A 23324-nucleotide genomic window follows, 5' to 3' on the forward strand; every position below is an offset into this window, starting at 1 on the left:
ATTGCTGGAGGGGGAGGGGGATTGCAGCTCCCTAGGGAACCCTGGCTTTTAGGGCTCCCCAAGGAGCAGATTTTGTCTGTTTTTACCAGTGGACACTAGGTGAAGAGAGCCTGCTCCTGCGGGTAAAAAGAGATGCCCTTAGAGAAGGCATCATAGACTCTTAGACATGAACAGAAAGGACACGATGCAGGCACAGACAGCAAGTCAGAATTACACAGCGAAGAGGAAGCCCCGCTCTCCAAAGGAAGCCCAGCTTTAGGGGCTTTGATTGACTGAGGTGAAGAGATGAGGTAGTGAAAACGAAGACCCAGATGTGGTAGGTACCTGATGATGGTGGTAAGGCAGTCAACCAGAAGTTGCTTCATTTGCTTGGAGAAAGGCTCCTCCTCATCAGCTAGCGCTTCTTCCTCAGAAGTTTCTGGCTCTTCCCCAAGGCTTTTCTTCTTTGGCAGTTCCCTGGAGCAGGCCATGACACTCTGAGTGACCAGGGCAAGCCACCACACTGGGACATAAGCCATGGTGGTAAAGTGCCCAGTCAGGAGGCCATAACTGCTGTGGAGGCCCTCAAGGTTTCATCCAGATACAGCATTAGCACTGTATAGATGGTGCTTCTATAGCCCAACTCTCCTGTCAGTGCAGAGGCTCTGAGCTAACAAAGGAAGGAGCAAAGCAGGAGCCCTGGGTAGGCTCCCCATGCATTCTTTGGCTTCCTCCTTATAAAGGCCTAAGCAGTAAGGGGGACATCTTGGGTCTCATGTGCCCAGTGGGTCTTGCTGCCTCTACACTTACACCAGCTCTCATCAGGGTTTGGGTTTGGGCATCTCCTAGTCTGGAATAGGTGACCCCTGCCTCCCCAAGATTTCACCAGTGCAAGAAATGGCGAGGAAACTCGGAGAAGAAGTTGGTCAGGTAGTAGTCAATGGCATGGGCTCGGGCAGTGAGGCTCAGGCAGAGAATGGCTGGTATGGGTGGCTGGGGACATGACCAAGGAGGCTCCTCCTCCATCATCCGCAGGTTCCAGCTGGCAGGCCGGCTGACAGGTTGCTGGTTTGTGATGGGGGGGAGTGTCTTTGGGAAGGAAAAATATGGATGATGGAGGGGGGGGTGTTTTCATCACTGATGGAGTCCTTGACCCAGTCCCTTAACCAGGTCTTTTGGGCCATATAGGGGTAGGGCCTCTCCCATTGTCACTTTCTTCCCTCCCTTCCCAGAGGCTGGGCTGGTGGGCTCCAGGTATCTCTGGGAGTGGGCACAGATTTTCCCAAGTCATTCCAAAGAGGTCCCAGCCCTCACCTTGTACTTCCTCACAGGTTCACAGGCTGTACAGAAATTTCTCCTCTGTGGAAGCAGACAGGTCCTTGCTTAGAATGTGACAGACCCACCCCAGAGCCCCTTCTGCCTCTCTTGCTCACCAGGCCTAGGCTCTGTTGTCTTTTCCACCTCCCCATCCCACCTTCTTCCAGAACTTTCCCTAGGGAAGTACTTCTTGTAGACAAGGAGAATCTGTTCAGCCAAGTGAAAGAAAAGGAAGCGCCACCAGATGTAGGCAGGCTGCCCCAGAGGTGCTTGTCCTTGTCCACTGGAGTACTAGGAAGAAGCCTATGTTACGGAGATTTGCCTGGGAAGGCCCTCCATGGGCTTTCCTGAGTGGAGGTTGATATTCACAGCAGAGAAGAACTTCAGAGGGAGCCTTTCTGGGATCTCTGTGTGGCAGACACAGAAAAGGGCAAGACCACCAGCCTGGACACAGCTTGGGAGAGTGGGAATGAGTCAGAGCTTTGTCCCTTGGGTCTTTTTTTTTTTTTTTTTTTACTTTTTTTGTTTTCTTGTCTTTTCTTTTTCTGGTACTAGGGATTGAACCCAGGATGTTGCACTTGCTAGACAAGCACTTTGCCACTGAGCTCCATCCCAGCCCCTAAAGCTTTGTCTTGCATTTACTGCTACTCTCGCTCTAGAAATCCAAACAGCTAGCATTACATGTATATATACATGTAAGTAGATAAATGCCTTTATACATCATAAACTGTATAAAATTTTAGACATCTAAGTGTGTGGGTGTACTTATATGGATTTGGGCAACACTGAAGTTTGAAGTGAGGGCTTTGTGCTTGCCAGGCAGATCTGATGTGAAGCACATTTTCATCTCTTCTTGTTTTTGTTATTTCTTGAGTAGAGTTTTGCTTTTCGATGGGGCATCCTGGACTGGGATGACAGGAACGACTGAGCTAGATGTCTCAGGGACTTTTTGCTTGGGTTGGTCTCAAATTGTGATCCTCCTGATCTCAGCCTCTTGAGTAGTTAGAATTATAAGAAGGAACCACCTTGATTAGCTTAAACTATATTTGAGCTTTTATTTTGCATTTACAAAAGGGGAGCAAATGCCACCAAAAGCCTCCTCTATTGTTCAATCACTCAGCTTTAACAATTAGCAATTCATGCCAGTCTTGCCTTGTTCTCTGGGTTATCATGAAGCTAATCAAGGAAACAAACATAGATGCTCTGTTTCTAAAGCCTCACCCAAAGCTGCTATGCCACAGTGTCTCTCCTTAGAAGAGCTCTGTATATTCCTTCCTGAGTTTTTTAGTCCAGTACCTCGCAGGGAATTCTGCTACAGGAAGCCAGGAATCATCAGGCAACCTTCTTCACCCCCCACATAACTGGGGTGGCTGTGGAGATGCTAGGCTGACTCCAGTGAATAGAATCAAATCTCTGGGATCAGGTTTGCAAGGTAGATTACCTTGGCTCACTGCCTCTGTGTCTCTGGTAAGGCTAGTCCTGGAAAGCTATGTGTATGAGGCCCACGTGGCTCCTCACCTTCACTTTCCTGTCTGTGATGGTGAACTCCTCCTCCTGCCGCTTCTTCTCTTTCTCCCACTCCCGCAACTCCTTGTGGTATTGCCACATGAGTTCTTTCCGGTACACCTGGACCCAGCACAAGGCAAGAAGGTCTGGAATGTTTCAGCTTGGGCTTGCTGAACCTAAGGACTGACTTCTGTCTCTCTCTAGAGAGTCTAGGGATCTCAGAGCCCCTCTCGGACCCCAAGACTGGAAATTGTCTATCACCGTCTGGGCTGGTTCCTACCTTACATATCAGGTCCACACTGTAAAAGCTGGCATGCACTGAGGCCTGCAGGGTCACCACAAGTGGGACTGTTTCTTCAGGAGCCATCTCCCCTTCCATGGGATTTATAGATATCTGTTGATTTGGGGAAGGAGTCCTTCGAGTTTCACAGGAATAGGAATGGATATGAAGGCATGGGATAGTATGAACCAAAGTGGGACAGGATGGGATGGGCTGAAACAGGACAAAATGGGATGAGACAAGATGGGAGACAAGGAGATGAGATGGAGCAAGGGAGGATCAATTGCAAGCCCAGCTAGAGGCTCTGAATCTGCAGGTACAGGGGACTCTCACCTGCCCAAAGTCCATGGAACTTGGCTGCCAGGAGAAGAAGATTGTGTCCTTCTTGGAAGTGTTATTGAGGAAGAGCATCCGGCTACACTTGCTCTGTACAGGGATGTTTCCCAAAGAGATGTGCGACTGGGACAAGAAGACAACCTATGGATGGAGACAGCATAGCAGCAACTTTGGGTGGTCAAGAAACAATCACTATACAAATCATTACCCATTCTCTGCATTTTCAACAAGTACTGTATTAGATGCTTTCCTTGCATGGGATCCTCTCAATGGACCTATCGTGGATGAACTACTCTTCGACATACATGTTGCTAAGGTTCAGAGAACACCAGTAACTTTTCCAAATGCCTTGTGAAGGCATACCTGGGATGAATTCAAACAGCCTCACTTGAAAAACTATGATTTGAACCATTCAAATAAGCTTGGAAGAGGCTGAATTAGAATTTAGAGAAGACAGAATTAAAGCTACCATAATTGGAATTGTAGGTGGGGAGCTGTAAATCAATGGGTGTTTACCTGCTGGCATCTCTACTGGACACAGAATAGGAATTGTGTTGCAGGAATATATGGAGAGACTGGGATCACACAGAAAGGGAATTTTCTGGGACAGGAAGATTGGACCAGTAGTAGAGTGCTTGCCTAGCATGCATGAAGACCTGGGTTCAATTCCTCGGTACCACACACACACACACACACACACACACACACACACACGCGCGCGCGCACGACAGAAGTGGTGCTGTGGCTCAAGTGGTAGAGTGCTAACCTTGAGGAAAAATCCCAAGGACAAGGCTCAGGCCCCGAGTTCATGCCCCAGGACTGGCAAAAAAAAAAAAAAAAAAAAGGCGGGGGTGGGGGGACTTTCAGTTCAGATCCTGAGTGGTTCCAGCCTTTTCTCTACAGTGCTCACCCTGGAATAGAAATCCAATGAAGGTCTGAATGAAAGGGAAGACATGTGTAGTGACAGGATGGATATACAGATCAATAAGTGATATGTTGGGTAATGGATAGATGGGATCATGTATGGGTAATCGGATGGCTGACTGGATGGATGAATGGGTCAGACTTTCAATAATGAGACTCATGTGATATACAGATGGTATTAATGACTTGATATCTTTTAGCAACATCCTTCTAGATCCAGGAGAGGGACTATTGTGTATGAAGATAATAATTAGAACAGGATGCCTTCTTTCCCGCCCTTCTAACATCACAGTCTTCTGCCCAGAAAAGAGGCTGCAAACGAAGCCCTGAGCAAGTGGAGAGGCTGGTGCAGGAACATTGTGGGCACTAGATGGCAGGATAAGCCTACCATGAAGCAAGGATAGTTCCAGACTCACCTCTCTCCTCCTCAGTCCTATCTTATGTCTTCCTCAGCCTCTCCAGCCCTTTGTACTGGCCACCACGGGCTACTTAAGGCTCTCCTGTAAGGTTTCAGGTCTCCCCAGCTCTCTTTCCTTACCTGTCCAGGAATCATCAGCCTGTATGGTACGGAGCTGTTGTCCCGCAAGCAGATGTTGTGGAATGGGGCTGTGCTACCCATGACGTTGGGGTCATAGCCCACTCCGTGGAAGTGGATGAGGGCTGAGTTCCACCCCTCTATGTGTATGGGCACATCAACCTGGGAATTTAAGGGGTAGAGTAGAAACTAGTCAGAGAGGGACCCTGCAAAGAAGCCACAGCTCCCACCTTCTGTTTTCCAGGCTGCTGCTGACCGTGTAAGTCTTGGCTTCGATGGGTGAGAAGATCCACAAGATCCTGGCAATGGTTCCTGGAGGGATCTCCCCTTTGGGGTTGAGACAGCAGAAGATGGAGTGGTCAAAATTTTTTTCCTGAATCTGTGACAGCATACTGGTATCCACTTCATATGTCACAGGCACTGAGCCTCCATTATACAGCTCATAAATCTGTGAGGTGGAGACAGGAAAACAAAAATTTCCATACCAGTTCAGAACTGCCGACTATGTCCTTTATGGGAAGGCAGGTAGTTGTCCACAACCACCCTGAGAGTTGCTAAGCATCCCTATATACCTCTGATTTCCCCTATGGCTTGCTCACTATATATTAAAAATGTATAACTGGGGGGCCGGGAGTTTGGCCTAGTGGTAGAGTGCTTGCCTAGCATGCACAAAGACCCAGGTTCAATTCCTCAGTACCACATACATAGAAAAAAGCCGGAAGTGGTGCTGAAGCTCAAGTGGTAGAGCTCTAGCCTTGAGAAAGTCCAAGGACAGGGTTCATGCCCTGAGTTCAAGCCCAGGACTGGAAAAAAAAATAAAAATAAAAATGTATAACTGTATATACAACCTATATATCCGGTGACATTTTAGGGTAGTTTGTAATCTTATTTGTAAAGGAGAAATTTATTGTATTTGCCCTCAACTTCTCCCTCCCTTGCTCCCTCCCACTCTCTCTCTCCCTCCCTCCTCCTCTCTCTCCCTCTCCCCTCTCTTCCTTCTCCCCTCTCTTTCCCCCACTCCTCTTTCCCTCCCTCTGTATGAGCATGCTGGTCCTCAGAGCCTGAACACTGTCCCTGAGCTTTTTTGATCAAGGCTAGCATTCCACCTCTTGAGCTACAGTTCTACTTCTGGCTTTTTGATGTTTGAGACAAGAATTTCTTGGATTTGTCTACCAAGGCTGGCTTCAAACTATAACCCTCAGATCTCAAATCAAGTCATATGGGGATATTTGTGTGGGTGTCCTTAGCAGTGGACTATAGAGGAATGTTTACCTACATACCACTAAGACCTTTCATTTTTGTTTCTTTTCTCTCTCTTTCTTTAGTTCTTTCCAGCTGATAAAGTCCATAATTTCAAAGGGATTCACAGGCTGAGAATGTGGTTTAGTGGTAGAGTGCTTGCCTAGCACGCATGAAGCCTTGGATTCGATTCTTCAGTACCACATACACAGAAGAAGCTGGAAGTATCACTGTGGCTCAAGTATTAGTGTGCTAGCCTTGAGTAAAAGAAACCCAGGGACAGTGCCCAGTCCCTGAGTTTAAGCTCTAGTACTGGCCAAAACAAATGCACATTCCCTATATTTTATACTCCAAAAAGACATTTTTCTTTCTTTCTTCTTTGGGGGTAATACTCTTAATAAAACTGTAAAACTACTTAGCCATTAAACTTTTATCTTTTTTGCCAGTTTTTTTTTTTGCCAGTCCTAGGCTTTGAACTCAGGGCACTTTCCTTGGGCTTTCTCAAGGCTGGAGCTCTACTGCTTGAGCCACAATACCACTTCCGGCTTTTTTCTATGTATGTGTACTGAGGAATCGAACCCTGATCTTCATGCATGCTAGGCAAGCATGCTAACACTAGGCCAAATTCCCAGTCCCACAAACTTATAAAAAAAGACTAAAAGAAAAAGTAACATAATTTGCACATAGCCAAGGATTTATGATATTTTTGTTCCAATTGTATGTACGTAGACACTGGAGTGTAAGTCTATATAATGTATACTATGTTAGCAAGGTTCATGGAAAAAATTTTCAGAACTCTTTTGTGCTAAAGGAGAAAGACCGTGTTTTTCCATAGAAACTAAGCTTGGCAAAAGGACTTAGTACCTAGGAGGCTCCTGACCTTGGGTCACCCCAGTCGTCCAGTCTGGGTGCTCTATCTTAGAGGATGCTGCGGGGCAGTGTCTTTGCCAACTGCCAACAGCTGATGCAGATATGCAGAGATCAACCATTAGATTTCTTGGCGATCCAGACAATATAGATCACAAACCTGCCGTGGGGGCAGCGCGTCGCCGATGCGGACAGGAATGAAATTGTGGTCAGTGGAGGTGAAGTGCACGTACTTCTGGCCTGGCTTCACAGTCACACCTATGAAATTCAGCTGGAAACAAAAAGGCCATGAAAGAACCAGGCGCCCTGGCTCACGCCTGTCATCCCAGCTACTCAGGAGGCTGAGATCTGAGGATCACGGTGCAAGCCAGCCAGGGCACAAAAGAACCTAAGATTCTTATCTCCAATTAACCTCTAGAAAATGGGAAGTGGGACTTGGCTCCAGGGCAGGGTAGTAGCCTTGAGCTGAAGAGCTCAGAGACAGCACCTAGGCGGAGTTCAAGTCCCATGACCCACAAAAAAAAGTCCACAAGGCTGGGAATGTAGCTTAGTGGTAGAGTGCTTGCCTAGCATGCATGAAGTCCCTGGGTACCACAGAAACAGAAAATGCCGAAAGTGGTGCTGTGCCTCAAGTGATAGAATGCTAACTTTTAGCACAAAGATGCTCAGGGACAGTGCCCAGGCCCTGAGTTCAAGCCCCAGAACTGGCACACATACAAATAAGTAGCATCTCTCTCTGGGAAGAACTGGCTGACACAACCAGCAGAGATATCCAAACCCCCGACACCCAGGGGGCATGGTTCCCTGTTCCTCTCTTGTTGTCCAGGAAAGCCTCTCTTTCAGCTGGGGGCTCTGGGCAGGAGCAGGATTCTGGGGCCTCACCAGTATCTCCCGGCCTTGAGACACCTTGAAGAGTACCGGGAGGCGATCTGTGCCTATGAACAGGTGGCTGGAGGGAGGAGAAAAGGTCAGTGTCCTGGGCCTAGTTCCAGTGGGAGAACAAATGGCTGGCATACCTGTGGCTGTGAGCCTGCTAGCCCCTGGGGGAGACTCACACCTCAGTTGGGATAAGGTATGATCTCCCTGCAAAGGATGGGCTCCCATTCAAGGTATCCTGGTCCCACCAGGAAAGTGTGGAAGGGAGTCTACTGGATGGGAAATACGAGGTGACGGGGTATAAGAGCACCTGTATTTGAGTTCTACCACCTGCTCCTGTCCAGGACGCAGGCTCCCAGACTTGGGGTGGATGGAGAAGATGCAATTGTCTTCCACACGCATTTGATGGAGCTCGGTGTAGTTCAGCTCTGCTTGCTCTGCCCACAGCTCCATGTCAAGCTGCTGGTCACTTGGAAAGAGGAAGGCCCTGGAAGAGGAGTGGGAAGCAATGGCAGTGAGACCATGCCAAGAGTGGGGCAGTAACACAGAGAGGGGTCCTTCTCTGAAGGAATAGGGACAGAAGTTCCACCATGATTCTTGCACTCATACCCCTTTGGCAGGCTGGCTAGGTACAGCTGAACAAATGTGCCTGCATACATTGCCATTTTGTAATAGCCCCCAAATCTGGGAACCATGGTAACTAAAGGAAAATGAAGACTGGGGCTCCCTTTGTGGATGACAGGGCCACCAGGGCCACTTGTATATGTGGATCACCAAGAGGTAGCCACTGTCCCTCCCTTCTTTGATAAATAGTTAGGAAGGGTCCATTTGAGGAACCCAAGAATGCTGGCAGTATCACTTAAGTGCTCTTGAGAGGGAGGGTACCAAAGCTCGCTTAGGCACTGAGTAAAGAACAGGTGCTTATGCTAGGGAGAGATGGCACTCTGTGTGTGTGTGTGTGTGTGTGTGTGTGTGTGTGTGTGTGTGTGTGTGTGTGCTGGTACTAGAGCTTGAAGTCAGAGTCTCTCACTCCCACTTGAATTTTTTCACTCATGGCTGATGCTTTATTACTTGAGCCCCACCTCCACTTCTAACTTTTTTGCTGGTTAATTGGAGCTAGGAGGAGTCTCCTGGACTTTTCTGCTTTGCACTAGTTTGAAGTATGATCCTCAGCTCTGAGCCTCCTGAGTAGCTAAGATTACAGGCGTGAACCGCCTGTGTTAGCTGTGTTAGCACTCTTGAAACAAGCAAGCATGCAGTCCACCGTGTAGAGTTAGTGAGTTAGTGTTCACAGTGCCTTGGCAAGGTAGGGAAATAGATACTGCCTCCTACCCAGCTGACAAAACTATTACAAAGGGATCCCAAGGTCACAACTTGAGAGCAGTCCTCCATCTCACAGAGATGGCATAGAACTGACCTGGGCAGCAGACTGGGCCAAGGATGTGAACAGGGAGTATCCAGAAAAAGGAAAACAGCCAAGGTGTATCCACAAACTCTGCCAAGATTAGGCACATACAAACCAAAACTCAGACAATTTTCACAGCAGTGATAGGAACAAGATAACCCAGTACTGCTAATTTTAGAAAGAATGGACACCCTCAAACAGATAGGAGGGGAGAGAGAGAGAGAAGGAGAGGGAAAACTGCTACTACTATTTGGAAGGAATTTAGACAGTTTCAATTAGAATAAGAAATTCACAGGGCCCAGAGTTTGGCCTAGTGGTAGAGTGCTTGGCTAACTTGTACAAAGACCAGGGTTCGATTCTTTGGTACCACATACATAGAAAAAGCCAGAAGTGGTGTTGTGGCTCAAGTGGTAGAGCTCTAGCCTTGAGAAAGCCCAAGGACAGTGCTCAGGCCCTGGGTTCAAGCCTTAGAACTGGCAAAAGAAAAAAAGAAAGAAGGGGCCGGGAGTTTGGCTTAGTGGTTAAAGTGCTTGCCTAGCATGCATGAAGACCCGGGTTCGATTCCTCGGTGCCACATACATAGAAAAAAGCCAGAAGTGGTGCTGAGACTCAAGTGGTAGAGCTCTAGCCTTAAGAAAGTCCAAGGACAGTGCTCAGGCCCTGAGCTCAAGCCCAGGACTGGCAAAAAAAAGAAAAAAGAAAAAAAAAGAAAGAAATACACATGTCCTTTAACCCAGAATTCCCATTGTTTGGGAATTAACCTGTAGGAATAAAAGCATGCATTCATGCATAAGGCTGCATGTATTCTTCTCCTCCTCCTCTTCCTCCTCCTCCAGCTTTGAATCCTGATCCTCAGATCTCAGCCTCTTGAGTAGCTAGGATTACAGATGTGAGCCACCAGTGTCTAGCCACATTTTCTTTTCAACAACTTTCTTCAAAGTAGCAAATGCATGAGTGTTCATGTACATACATATGCACATACATACACACCTTGAAACAAAGTCTACTAAACCTGTGGTTTCATAATTTCAGGTCCCTCTATATGTAAAAAAAAAGTAAGTGTTTAAAGAAATGAGGAAGAAGTCAACATTCCCTGCAGGAGGGAGGCTGCAGGCTCCACATGTTCCAGTCTCTACCCACTTCTCCTATCTTCCCTGTCAAGGGCTTTTCCTATCCCTTTCCCTGCTCCAGCTCTGCTTATGTTTTCAGGAAGACCACTCAAAGCCTCTGTGTCTCCTCCATCCCAAAGCTCAGGCCTCACTCTGATGTTGCTTGTCCAGAAGGTCTTTTGGATGTCCCCCACAAAACAAATGTGGCCCTGTGGGTACATTCCTTCCTGCAACACACAGCACCTGGTTCCTGAGGGCCACTCCATGCATGTCTCAGGAGAGGAACCAGGCTGGCCCATACTCCTGTTCTGAGGACATGCCTGAAGCCTATATCCAGTAAAAGGTTTAGACAATAGGTAACAAATAACATTAAGAAGCATATTTAACCTCTGTCAAACCCTGTAAGGATTTAATGTCTTCCATCCTGGAGCCAAGCAGAGCAGAGGTGTTAGGAGAGGAAGGCTTGCTGCATAGCTCCCTGGGGGCTCCTCCTCCCACTTGGGGCTCACCCTCCATCCTGCCTTCTACCTCCAGGTCATTTTTTCTACATACACTCCCATTTTTGGACTGGTCCTGGCAGTAACAAAACTCTCTGTCTGTTCTTTATGAGCTCAGGAGAGGCAAGCTAGGATGTGCAAAAATAGCCTTCTAAGAAAGTGAAAGGAAACACAGTAACACAAAAAAATGTCCAGGAGAGTCAGCCCTGGGAACCCTGGAAGAAGCTCGAAGCAGCATGGCCAGGTTTCCTGCAGGTGCGGTCCAGCACTGGGCACTCTGCCTGGATTTCCTCCCACCTCCGTTTCCAACGGTAGGACCCTCTCCATGGTGTGATCTGGACTGCTCTGGTGTGTGTGTGTGTATGTGTGTGTGTGTGGGTGTGTGTGTGTGTGTGTGTGTGCATCCTCTATTCTAGGATACAGGCCAACGCCCTGATCCCTGTAAGGGCTGGCTCCTACTTTGCCTAACAGCCCAGTGAATGGTAAATCCGGAGCTCAAAGAAGGCCCTGGGCTTTCCTCAGCAGCCCTGCCAAACTTTTCCCAGTTTCTCAAAGCCAGCAGCCAGCCTTTCCCAGACAGAAGACGCCTGAAGAGCCAGTCTCTCCACCTTGTGCCACAATGCAAGAGCATCCACGTCACACTTAACAGTGCAGACCCCCCTTCCTTACCCCCTCAACCCTGACACCCCTCTGCTCAGGCCACAGGTCCTGACCATACGCCCCCATCTGCATCTTTTCACTCACACTCTATCCTGCCATGCTCAGGCAGGGCCTGGCTTTCTCCCCAGCCTGACCTGGATGGAGACGCTACTTTTTACCCTTGCATTAGCCAAGCAAAATTGGAAGCTCTCAAAAAGACATTTAGCAGGAAATCTAGGCCCATGGCAGAGGGCAGGGAGGAAGAACAAGCCTTGGCACGGAGACAGGATGTTTGCTGGACACAAATTCTGGGCCCTGATGGGAGGACAGGAAAGCCCAGGCTTGGCGGGCGGGCTCAGGTCTCTAGTCCTGCTCTTAGGCTAGCCTCCACTCTCCCCATAGCCCCAGAGTTTCTTTTAGCCTTGCCCATCATGGCGAGTCATCTGTAGTGGCAGAGTCTTTCCCATATTCTCTTGACTCATTCCCACTTAGCCCAGCCTCTAAACTGAGACCTGTCACGCAGCCCATGCCTACATACTCCTGGTATTCAGAAACAACTCAAAACTGAATGACTAACTGGCATAGGCAGGACCTCTGGAGTTGGACATAGCTGGTTTTGAACTTTGCTCTGTCTCCACTCCACCAATGAACGTTCTTGGCTGTGGACTGTCAGGCCTCTGTGAATGAGTTGGCCGAGGAATTTCTCAGAGAGGGCTGTTTGTTAGCAGCATAAGATTGAAGGCAGATAAAGCACAGAACATGGCACACAGCAGATGATGAATGAACATTTTCATTTCTCTGCTGCTAAGACAGTGATGCCTTGTCTCCATGAGCACAATTCCACTTTGCTCTAAGCTTTCTAACAAGTCTTAGCTGGCAATAGGTCTTGAGAGCCCCTGGGCAACCCACATTGCACCTGGGCCCTGTACATCATCACTCGAAGACCTACTCACCACAGACTCAGGGAGCCTCTGGGCTCCTGACCCCTTGCCAATCCCCACCCATGACCCCTTCAGGCCAGCCATACCAGTCCAAGGACACTACTCCAGTGTTCTTCAGGGCCAGGAGCACCACGGAAGGTGAGGCCTTAAACGGTGCTGCCCCAAAATTGAAGTCAAGTTTCAAAGGGGTTAAGATAGTAGGCATCTGGCTGATACTGTGTGAAACAAAGAACCAGATTCAGGGAAGAGAATGCAGATAGGGCAGGGCTTAGCTTCTTGCCATCTCCCCCTACTACAGATGTGACTCAGGCAGGGATAAGGGACCTCACTCCACCCCTCCAGCTAATCCTTGCCTCCCAGGCCCTTCCATGAACAGGTAAGAATTTGGACAAGGGAAGGGGTGACATTGTCCAAAAAGAAATGTACGTATTACCTGTGCCTGGTGGGCACCTTGTAGGTGAGTTCCCCGGAGGTGGGCTCATGGGCCAGGTAATTGTTGAGTGTGTCGAGGTTGAAGAGGCGCCACAGATACTTCCTAGTTATGCCCTCAGTGCTGCCCATGGAGTAGCCATCCAGGATGTAGAGTAGAGGGTACACAGCCGTCAGGGAGACACGACACAGCTCCTGCTTCTCACTAACCCTGTTGTCTAGGGTGAGAAAATGGGAGAGAGGACAGGGGTCACTTCCCAGCAACCCCTGGGGTGGGGCATGCATGACCTTGTCAAGGGACCAGTGGTCATAACTCCGGCTTGGATCATTTCTAATCACAACCAACCCTAGCCGGAGTCTCAAGTGCGTTACATAATTGCCAAATGTAATAATCCCACTATTCATTTTCATAGCAATTTTCATTAAGAGCTTTCTTGGCACTGAATTTATTTACTACAGCCTATTCTTTTCATACAGTTCAGTGATTTTTATAGATTCACAGTTGTGTGACCATCATCACTCTCTAATTTTAGAAAATGTCTATCACCCATCAAAGAAAACCAGTACTAATTAAGTGGTAACTAATTGTTACCACTTATACCTCTCTCCCTTGGTTAATAATCTGCTTAGTGTGCATGAAAAATATACATGTACACATTAAGGTATATGTGTATACACATATTTATATATATACACATGTATATCATAAATAAACGTACATATACATATGCACAGGCATATGTATCTCTTCACAATGATCCAAATAACTAGAATCATTCCACATATGGCTTTTTGTGACTGGCTTCCTTCCCTCAGCATCATGTTTTCAAGATCCTTCTACACTGTGGCCCCACACCCCTGTGGGGGATTGTTGGCATTATGATCCTCATGTTACAGATGAGGACACTGAGGCACAAAGCATTTGAGACAACTGTGTAAGAATACAGGGCCAATAAGTGTGGGAGCCACAACCCAATCTCATGGAGTCCCGTTCTGCTGGTACCTGTCCCCCATCCAGCCTGCCACAGGTCAGGAGAGAGCTGAGGCCCAGAGAGGCTGGGGTGAGCACATGATCACAGATTCTTCAGGGGGTGTCTTCCACAACTCACACACACATGTACAGACACCCACACAGAGAGACTTGGCATCTGCAACCAGACTCCAAAGGCACAGCCCAGCCTGTCCCCACTGCTCCCCTCTGCCCTCAGCAGACCTATCCTGGCCCTCAGCACACCTCTACCCAGTCTCATCTAGCTCCCCACTTCCCTTTTGCTCCCTCTGCGCTGGGTTTCAGGTACCTCTGTGGGACAGGAGAGAGTAGCTGATGGTCCAACAGTACTGGAACCTGTGCTTAGGACAGGCCGTCAAGCCGACGGTGTCCTGGGAGCGGGGTGGCATGCTCCCCTCTGAGTGGTCCAGCTGCAGAGCTGCTTGGGAATGATGTGGGGGGGGGGGGATTCAGGATCAATTGGCAGCTTAGTTGGTCTCTCCTTTCCTTCTCAGATACCACCCCCCTCTCGCCCCGGGGCCAGCAGAGCACTGGCTGAGAGTAGGCCCCAAGTCAGGGGATGAGGAGCAGGTCAGCATCACACTTATCTGTGTCACAAGTACTGCTATAAACTGGCCACACTGCTATAAACAGGAAGCAGTGGGTTTTCCGTTCTACTTTGCTTAACCCTGACCATAGTGTGGTTGACCTGTCTCAAGCAGGAATCCCCCTGCACACACATATAAACAATTCTCTGGCCCCAGGTTCAAGTACCTGACAGGTCATGTTCTAAACTCTCAGGACTAGTCTGCTTCAGGACCAGGCGGTAATAGATGGTGCAGTTGCCTTCATTCAGGAGTACCAGGTCCCTAGATTGCTTGCTGTTCACCAGCACATTCCCGAAGTCCAGCTCTTTCACCTTTGCCTAACATCAGAGTTAGCCAGCTGCCATGGTCCCCCCAGATTTCTACCCACCCCCCTCAGAGTATACCCAAGGAAGGGCAGAGGTGTGGGTGGAGCCAGAGGGATCCTGTCCTCCTCCCTCTCCAGAACTAGGCACCTTGCCTCATACCTGGGCCATCCTCTTCCTCCCTCCACTATCCAGGGCAGACTCACAGTGAGGCTGGCAGTGGTACCCAAGCCCACCAGCCGGATTATGTAGTGGATGGCCGACTGAGGCTTGCTGTTTAGGTTCTGGCCTGCTTCCCAGACCCACATTCCGACTCGGTACAGGTACTTGGTCTGCTCCAAAGGACTGAAGATCCACGACAGTGTCTGAAGTCACAGAAATGGTCCCTGCAGGGGGGAGCCTTCAGAATCCCTCTCCCCAGGCTCCTACCCAGTAGAGGTCCCATTGCAAGTTGTTAAAAGTTTTTGTAACACTTTCTAGTATCTACCCTGTGTTGATCATTTTACCCATCTCTTGAAGCCCCTTAATCCAGGCCCATGGCTGGTCACTGGGTTGTAAGTACCATCATCACCACCACCATCATCATCACCACCACCACCACCATCATCATCATCACCATCATCATCATCATCATCAACATCCCTTTGATGCTGATCCTAGGGCTTGAACTCAAGCCCTGGGCACTGACCTTGACTTTCTTTTGATCAAGACAAGTTTTCTACCCCTTGAGCCACCACTCCACTTTGGGCTTTTTCAGCAGTTTATTGGAGATAAGAGCTGTGGACTTGCCTGCCTAGGCTGGCTTTGAACCATAAATCCTCAGATTGCAGACTCCTGAGTAGCTAGGATTACAGGTATAGCCACCAGTGCCCTGGAATTATTCTAAGCATTCATTTTGTTTCGAGGAGTTGGAGTCTCTGAGAAGTGGGGTACTGGCCCAGGGCTGGCTCCGGTGAGGGCAGGTGCTGGGGGCAGGATTCTGGAGCTAACTTCTGAATTTGCAAGGACACCAAGTGTTGGTGGTTCTTTCTCCGAGCCTGTTCCCTAGGCTGGGTCAAGGCCTGCTGTTTTGGGTTGCAACTCATACCCCTCTTTTAACTGGAGCTGGGACCTATAGGAATCCCCTTCCTCATTCTTACTGAGAACTATTTATTTGCCCCAAACCCTGCCATTCCACACCACCCTCGTAACGCTCACAGCTTTGGGCACCGTGGGTAACAGGGTGTGGGCATGCCCTGAGTATTGACTTTAGAAATGTCTGCAAGAGGCTCACATTTTTAATCCTAACAGCTCAGGAGGCTGCCTGGGCAGGAACGCCTGTGAGACTCTTCTTGGATGATAAAACTACCCTTCATGAGATTCTTTTGTATTCAATCCTAATGTGAGATTCTTCTCACCACTAAAACTACCAAAGTAGAGCTGTGACTTAAGTGATAGAGCTCCAGCCTTGAACAAAAAGGTCAGAAGTGGCGCTATGGCTCAAGGCTTGAGCTGAATGGCTCAGGGACAATACCCAGGCACAGAACAAACAAACAAACAAACAAACAAAAAAGGTCAGGGACAGTGCCCAGGCTCTGAGTTCAAGCCCCAGAATCAACACAAAACCAAAACCCAAACAAATGTTTGTCAGATCCTAACTCTGTATATCCTAATTTTCTTTTTTTTTTTTTTTTGGCCAGTCCTGAGGCTTGAACTCAGGGCCTGAGCTCTGTCCTTGGACACTTTTTGCTCAAGGTTAGTGCTCTGCCACCTGAGCTACAGCACCACTTCTGGCTTTTTCTGTGTATGTGGTACTGAGGAATTGAACTCAGGGCTTTGTGCTGTTGGTGTGCACTGTACCACTAGGCTATGCTCCCGGCCCCATATCCTAAACTTTGATTTTAGGAAGTGCTTCTTTCCCAGAGTGTGAATTCTCTGTCTGAGGGAGATGATGGGTGGTATACTGTCCACCCACAGGCTGGGTGCCATGCTATGGGATAAGTGGGGGCAGGGAATACATCACAGACCAGGTGTGTCACAATGAGAGATGGCGAGGGTGAGGGGTACTTGCTCTTTCACCCTTGGCAACAGGCCAGAGCACTCACAAGGCTCTCGTTGGGCTGCGCGGTGCCCTTGGAGGGCTGGACGGCCAGCGTCTTTTGGTGCTGCTGGGATATCCTCCATTCAAACTCCAGAGGCAGGCGGGTAGGGTTGCGGAATGTGAACGGGCTCGTAGAAGAACAGCCCACCCAGGTGGGCTTGAAGTAGATGCTCTTGTAAGTGTCCAGCTTCAGTTGCACTGGCTCCTCCCGGCTATGCATGCTCACCTCCTGGCCAGAGGAAGAAAGAAGTGCCTGGCCTCACCTTGAGGTCCTGGCTCCCCAACATGTCCAAGGCAGCCCACCCAGGACACCTTGGAAGAGGAAGCAAAGGCCTTCTGCCAGCCTTGGCATAGCAGCTTCTGTTGAAGGGGGACTGAAAAGAATAAGGGACAGCTAGGTGCTGTCCTAGTTAATCCTAGTTACCCAGGAGGCTGCGATCTGAGAACCATGGTTCTAAGCCAGCAGGGGAAGAAGGGTCCAAGAGACTCTTATCTCCAATTAATTACAGAAAAAGCAAGAAGTGGAGCTGTGGCTCAAGTGGCAGAGTGCTAGCCTTGAACAAAAGAAGCTCACAGACAATGCCCAGGCCCTGAGTTCAAACACCCACACTAGCAAACTAATAGTAATAATAATAATAATAAAGTAATAATAATACAAGGGCCAAGAAGGCAAGTATATACCATTTCCTGAGTTCAGATATGGTCTACCATGTTGACCTCATCCCTGGGCTGGATCTAAACCCTCTACCATCTGCAGGTACCCTTTATCATGGACCCAGACTTTATAGGGTACACAGAGCCCTGACAGGGGGTAAAGTTGTTTTTTTCTTTGTCAGTCATGGAGCTTGCTGGGCCTGGGCACTGTCCCTGAGCTCTCAGCTCAAGGCTAGCACTCTACCACTTGCGCCACAGTGCCACTTCTGATGTTCTGGTGATTAATTGGAGATAAGAATCTCACAGACTTGGGCAGAGAGTTTGGCCTAGTGGTAGAGTGCTTGCCTAGCATGCACAAAGACCTGGGTTCAATTCATTGGTACCACATATATAGAAAAAAAGCCAGAAGTGGTGCTGCAGCTCAAGTGGTACTCAGGTCCTGAGTTCAAGGCCCAAGACTGGCAAAAAAGAAAAAAAAAAAGAATCTCACAGACTTTCGTGCCCAGGCTGGCCTTGAACCATAATCCTCAGATCTCAGGTTCCAAGAATCTAGGGTTACAGGTGTGAGCTATGGGTACCCAGCTCCAAAGTTGTTTTTTGAGGGAGCTAAGTAAGGGACCTTTCGTCACAATGCCTCTTTCTTGAAGCTGGCCCCTGGCTACTTCATGGGGGTCTTAAAAAACAATGTCAGAATGTAATTTTGATAAAAAAAAAAAAAGAAGTCCTGATTTATGGTCTATTTCCAAAGACTCAACTCTCTGCTCCTACCTTGAGATAGTGGGGGTAAAAGTTGAACTGCAGGTAAAAAATATGTTGCTTCCAGGAGGTGCCCTTGGGGTGGGTGCTGATAATAAAGATCTGGTGGGCTCTAGGGGCTATCGCGCCCGACGAGGGTCGGAGCGTGATATCTGAGCTGCTCTTGGAGGCCAGGTTGAAGGTCAGCATTTCGGAACCTTTGTTTTCCAGAAGTAGGCTGCGGTAGGACGACTCACCAGAAGGCACTGCAGGAAACAGCTGAGGGCAGGGGAGAGGAGCACAGGAGAGCTTATTCAGATCTCTACCCTTAGATACAAACTCAGGGCCATCCATGTGGGGAGGCCATCCATGTGTCTCCAAAGAGATCCATGATGACAGCCCACCATCCAGCTGAGCCCTAGGGGCAGGGAATTGAGGGAAACAAAAGCCGGGTATCAAGAACTGCCTCTGCTCCCCACAGACCTCCAGACACAGATCGGATGGCCACAAGTCTTAGACAAACTCACATCTCCAAGTCCTGCCCTTAAAATGATAAGTTATTCTTTGGAGAACCAGTTTCAGAGATCCTGGTGGAGAAGCTTAAGCGTAAGCAGCTATCCTCCCATTCCCATTCTTGGTCCTGGGGATTGAACCGAAGCTCCGTGCATGCTGGGTAACTGTTTTACCACTTGAGTCCCATCCTCTGCCATTCTTCTTTTTTTTTTTTTGACCAGTCCTTGGACTTGAAATCAGGGCCCGAGTGCTCTCCTTGGGCTTTCTCAAGGCTAGAGCTCTACCACTTGAGCCATAGCACCATTTCCAGCTTTTTCCTATGTATGTGGTACCAAGGAATCGAACCAGGGTCTTTGTGCATGCTAGGCAAACACTCTACCACTAGGCCAAACTCCTGACACATGGTTTTGTTTTTGAAATAGGATCTTAGCTCACTCTGCCTGAACAGGTCTCAAACTCTCAAGACTCCTATCTCTATTTCCTGAGTAGCTGGGATTATAGGTGGTGGACCACTACACTGGGCATCAGCTTTTAGCTACTTCTTACAGAGCCAGTTCCTACAAGTCTAGATCCCAAATTCTCAGCACTAGGTTAAGCACAAATAAGGTTACAACACAAGACCTATAATCTCAGACTCAAGTACCTACCCAGTTTGGGCAGTGTGTGTGTGCGTGTGTGTGCATGCATGTGTGCGCGGAGTGCACGTGCATGAACACACATGCCTCAGAACAACAGGGGCCAGAATCTGCTCCACTGCTCCAAAGGCCACAAACGACTGGGAAGAGCTACCAAGAGCAGGGGCTGAGGGAGTCAGTGAGGAGAATCCTGTGGGTCTGGGAGGCTTTGGGAAGGAGAGACCCTTGGGCCAGATATCAAGATTTGGGATTGGAGGGCACTGGGTAGCTGGTGGGAGGAAGCAGGATTATTTCAAGCTATTATCTCAAATTGGAGCCCTTCCAGTGACTTGACTGCTCGTGAAGAAGCTAGGAGAAGGTATCAGAGGCTGCAGAAGAACTGGCAGCTAGAAACCTGGCCTTCTTGAGCTGCACTTTTTTTTCCAGTCCTGGGACTTGAACTCAGGGCCTGGGTACTGTCCTTGGCACTATTTTCTCAAGGCTAGAGCTCTGCTACTTGAGCCACAGCACTATTTCTGACTTTTTCCTGTGTATGTGGTACCCAGGAATCGAACTCAGAGCTTCATGCATGCTAGGCGAGCACTCTACCACTAGGCTATGCTTCTGGCCCTTGAGCTGCACTTTTTAGCCCTATGTCAAGCTGCTTCTGAACTCGAACAGGGCCCCCTAGGATCTGGAGAGTGGGCTGGGATTCTGGCCCCTTAAGAGTGCTTTACAAGAACAAGGCTCATGGTTTGGGCTGTCACAGTCCTTGCAGCCTAATTTGGGACTTGGGGCCTGACAGGTGGGTGCTCAGTGATCATCAGGACACAGACAGATGAGCGAGCTAGAGAATTTTAAACTTGAGGGTGAGAGGACCAGGGGAGTACTTCAGATGGGGAAGGGAAGGGCTGATGTGCAATTCCCAGATGGTTCCTGCCCAGCAACATGGCTCAGATTCACCCATAAAGGCTATGGGATATGTTCCAGAAGCAGAGAGGGCGGGGGAGAGAGAGAGAGGGAGGGAGGGAGGGAGGGAGAGAGAGAGAGAGAGAGAGAGAGAGAGAGAGAGAGAGAGAGAGAGAGAGAGAGAGAGAGAGAGTCCAACCCAGGGCTCTCTGCCCCACTCTCACAGCTCTCAGGACTATTCTCACCTTGGGTGTATCCAGAGAATATAGGGGTATGCGGTGTTCTGAGGCAACATTATAGCTGTGGCCTCGAACCTTCAGTGTCAGACACCAGGGTGGAGACACAGTGCAATCCTCTTCTAGATTACTGTAGTTCCACAGGGCCTGTGGGGAGCCAGCCCATAATGAAGCTCAGAGCCTGATATCCAGTTCTGGAAGGCAGCCCCTATGTCCCCTCCCTGCCCCTTTGCTGTATGCATCCTACATTGGGCATAGAAAGCCCAGGAAAGACAACAGACAACAACTAGCTATACATAGCAATCTTGCCACGAGCCAGGCCCTGTACTGAGCATATACCCTCTGTAGTCCTTGAGGCCGCCCCAAGGAGGGGGGGCGGGATATGAAGGCAGCTTTCATTCTGAGAAGCATTAGCCAAGTGAAATACAACGTGAGCCACAAATGCTGGTCACAAATGCACTTTAAAATGTTCGAGTGGCCACATGACAAAAACATGAAGTTAATTTCAATAACATTTTATTTAACCCAATAGATTCAAAATTTTAGGGCTTAAGAGACATAATCATCATTGAAATTATGAAGATGTTTTACATTCTCTTCACAGTAAGTCCATTCTCTTCACAGTAAGTGGATATGTTTTATACTTACATAGCATCTCTATTCAGACAAGCTATATTTCTTTCCTTTTTCGATGCCAGGGCTGAGACTTGAACTCAATGCCTTGCACCCCCATTTGGCTTTTTTGCTCAAGGTTGATGCTCTACCACTTGAGCCACAACTCCACTTTCAGCTTTTGGCTGGTTAACTGGTAGTAAGAATCTCTCAGATTTGTCTACCTGGCCTAGCTGTGATTTGAGATCCTCAGAACCCAGCATCCTGAGTAGTTAGGCATGAGCCACTAGTGCCTGGCTTCAGATCAGCCACATTTCAAATGCCCAGTGGCATTTAAATCTGGGTTCAGCCTTGGCTATCCAGGAGATTTGGAGCCTTACCCTCCCTCTCCCCCTTACCTAAGAGAACCGGGCAATTAAATACTCTGCTTTGTCATATGTCCTTAGAAATCTAGGTGTGGTTCTAGGATTAGATGAAGAGGCTATGGCCAGAGACATTACCAAACTTGCTCAAGGGCACATAGTTTCTAAGCAACTCTGACCCTGACTGCAGCCTCTCTTTTCTTGCCTAGCATCTGCACTAGGTCAGTAGGAAAGGCCAGTACATGGGCAGAGCTGAGAAGGAAAAGAAAGCACAGGTGCCGGAGGGTGCATGAGGAGAAAAAGGCTTGTCAGCCAGCAGAGCTGGGGACAGTCTATGTGCTGAGGTCCTTGCCAGAGGGAAGTAGAACTAGAAGCCTCTCAATAAACTTCAGTGTCCCACATTCCTGGCCATCTCCCGGCCTAGTTTTTGCCCGCTCACAGCTCCCTTTGAGGGACTACTTCCTATTACTAGGACTAGAAAAGAAGACAGACACATCGCTGCCCCCTCCCCCCCACCAGCTGGGACCCTGAAGGAAATAATCCCTAGGAGCCAATTTTCTCTGAAGGGCTTCATCTCAGCTGGGTACTTTCCTGGAGGGGAGAGAGGGAGCCCACAGTAGGGGAGAGGAGGGAAAGCAGGGCCACGAGCTTGGGGGTGGTCTAATCCTAGGGGGCACCCAGCCCTGATCTGCCCTCAGTCCCCAGGCAGAGAACTCCCTTCCCCCACTCATCCAGTCTGCATGCACCCACCTTGTAGACGGCGAAGGCTTCAAGCTCCACAGCATAGAGGCTGTTGGGGCTGGGCGGCCGGAAGTGCAGGCGCAGGGCCATGGACTTGAGTGGGGGTACATCAAAGCTATCCGGAGTCACCCAGAAGGGACAATTAGACCTGTGTGTCCAGACCACTGTGATCTTGCCTTTGGTATGGTTCATAAGGCACAGGGGGATAGGGTTGGGGGTCTCAGGCCCAGGACAGGCACCAAAGTCCACCTCCGCAGGCTCTACTCGGACGACAGGGGGAAAGATGGTCACGTCACTGGAGCCATCAAAGAAGAATTCCGTCATGGGTGGGATACGGGGGAACTGCAGGGCCGGTTGGTTCTCTGAGTCCTACACAGGGAAAGACAGGGACAGAGCCAGCTGCTATCTCTCCTCCTGCTGCTCTCCTGCCCTCTCCTTTCCAGAAAGGCTGCCAGAGCTCCAGCAGGTTATCTCCAGCTACAGGGATGCCCACAAAGCTATTGGGGACACAGAATCACCCAAGGATGAGGGGAACTTGGAATGTCTGAGGCCCCAGGGGATCTACAGCACCTCACTGGACAGCATGAGGGCTCCGTTTGCGTCCCGCTCTAGCTTCTTCTCCCTTAGCATGGCCGTGAGGATATCAGGAGGGTAGGACACCAGGCCTCGAGCCTGGTGGGTGCGGTACCAAGTGAGATGCCGAGGTTTCAGGATGACTGGCTTGATGTAGTCTGAATGGCAGGTCCCAATCAGGTCCAGGAACAGTGGATCCTGTGACATTTGTCCATGTATGGCGCAGCACAGAAAGGATGGTGGAACAAGAGGGTGCTAAGAATTGAACTGCAGATGTTGCAGGTGGAAGGGACATTCTGATAGCTGCTGTATGGCCAGAATCAAGAGTTCAGGATATGGCAGAGTAGTGCACTCCAGCCCTCCCAATGGGATGCTCAGCTGTTGTCTGTCTGTCCCTACACAATCCATGGGTTCCTGGGTATTTTACTGCTTATCCTGCTGCCGGCCAGGAGTTTATAAGACAAGCGTTTCAGGCTTTTTGCCAGGGAGCAGAAACTGGCTCTGTTCTGTCCTTCTGT

At 49.1% G+C, this 23324-nt stretch overlaps 1 protein-coding gene across 1 annotated transcript in view; it reads right to left on the bottom strand.

Annotated features, from left to right (window-relative positions):
* Cfap65 (cilia and flagella associated protein 65) overlaps positions 1-23324 on the bottom strand; it is a 30545-nt gene that overhangs the window by 1477 nt on the left and 5744 nt on the right. Inside the window, exons 8-28 of the mRNA XM_090354838.1 lie at positions 22804-23004; positions 22243-22602; positions 20528-20665; positions 18280-18525; positions 16862-17086; positions 14984-15142; positions 14642-14792; positions 14178-14306; positions 12884-13097; positions 12537-12665; positions 8170-8346; positions 7866-7932; positions 7144-7254; positions 5134-5325; positions 4881-5039; positions 3416-3559; positions 3083-3196; positions 2815-2922; positions 1294-1338; positions 866-1068; positions 325-456 (exon numbers count right to left, since the gene is read on the bottom strand). Coding sequence (XP_090210964.1) covers positions 325-456; positions 866-1068; positions 1294-1338; positions 2815-2922; positions 3083-3196; positions 3416-3559; positions 4881-5039; positions 5134-5325; positions 7144-7254; positions 7866-7932; positions 8170-8346; positions 12537-12665; positions 12884-13097; positions 14178-14306; positions 14642-14792; positions 14984-15142; positions 16862-17086; positions 18280-18525; positions 20528-20665; positions 22243-22602; positions 22804-23004 — 3404 coding nt within the window. The remainder of the gene's footprint in view (positions 1-324; positions 457-865; positions 1069-1293; positions 1339-2814; positions 2923-3082; positions 3197-3415; positions 3560-4880; positions 5040-5133; positions 5326-7143; positions 7255-7865; positions 7933-8169; positions 8347-12536; positions 12666-12883; positions 13098-14177; positions 14307-14641; positions 14793-14983; positions 15143-16861; positions 17087-18279; positions 18526-20527; positions 20666-22242; positions 22603-22803; positions 23005-23324) is intronic.

The sequence above is a fragment of the Megascapheus bottae genome, chromosome 21 (assembly GCF_031878675.1).
Source record: "Megascapheus bottae isolate mThoBot1 chromosome 21, mThoBot2.hap1, whole genome shotgun sequence".
NCBI lineage: Eukaryota > Metazoa > Chordata > Mammalia > Rodentia > Geomyidae > Megascapheus > Megascapheus bottae.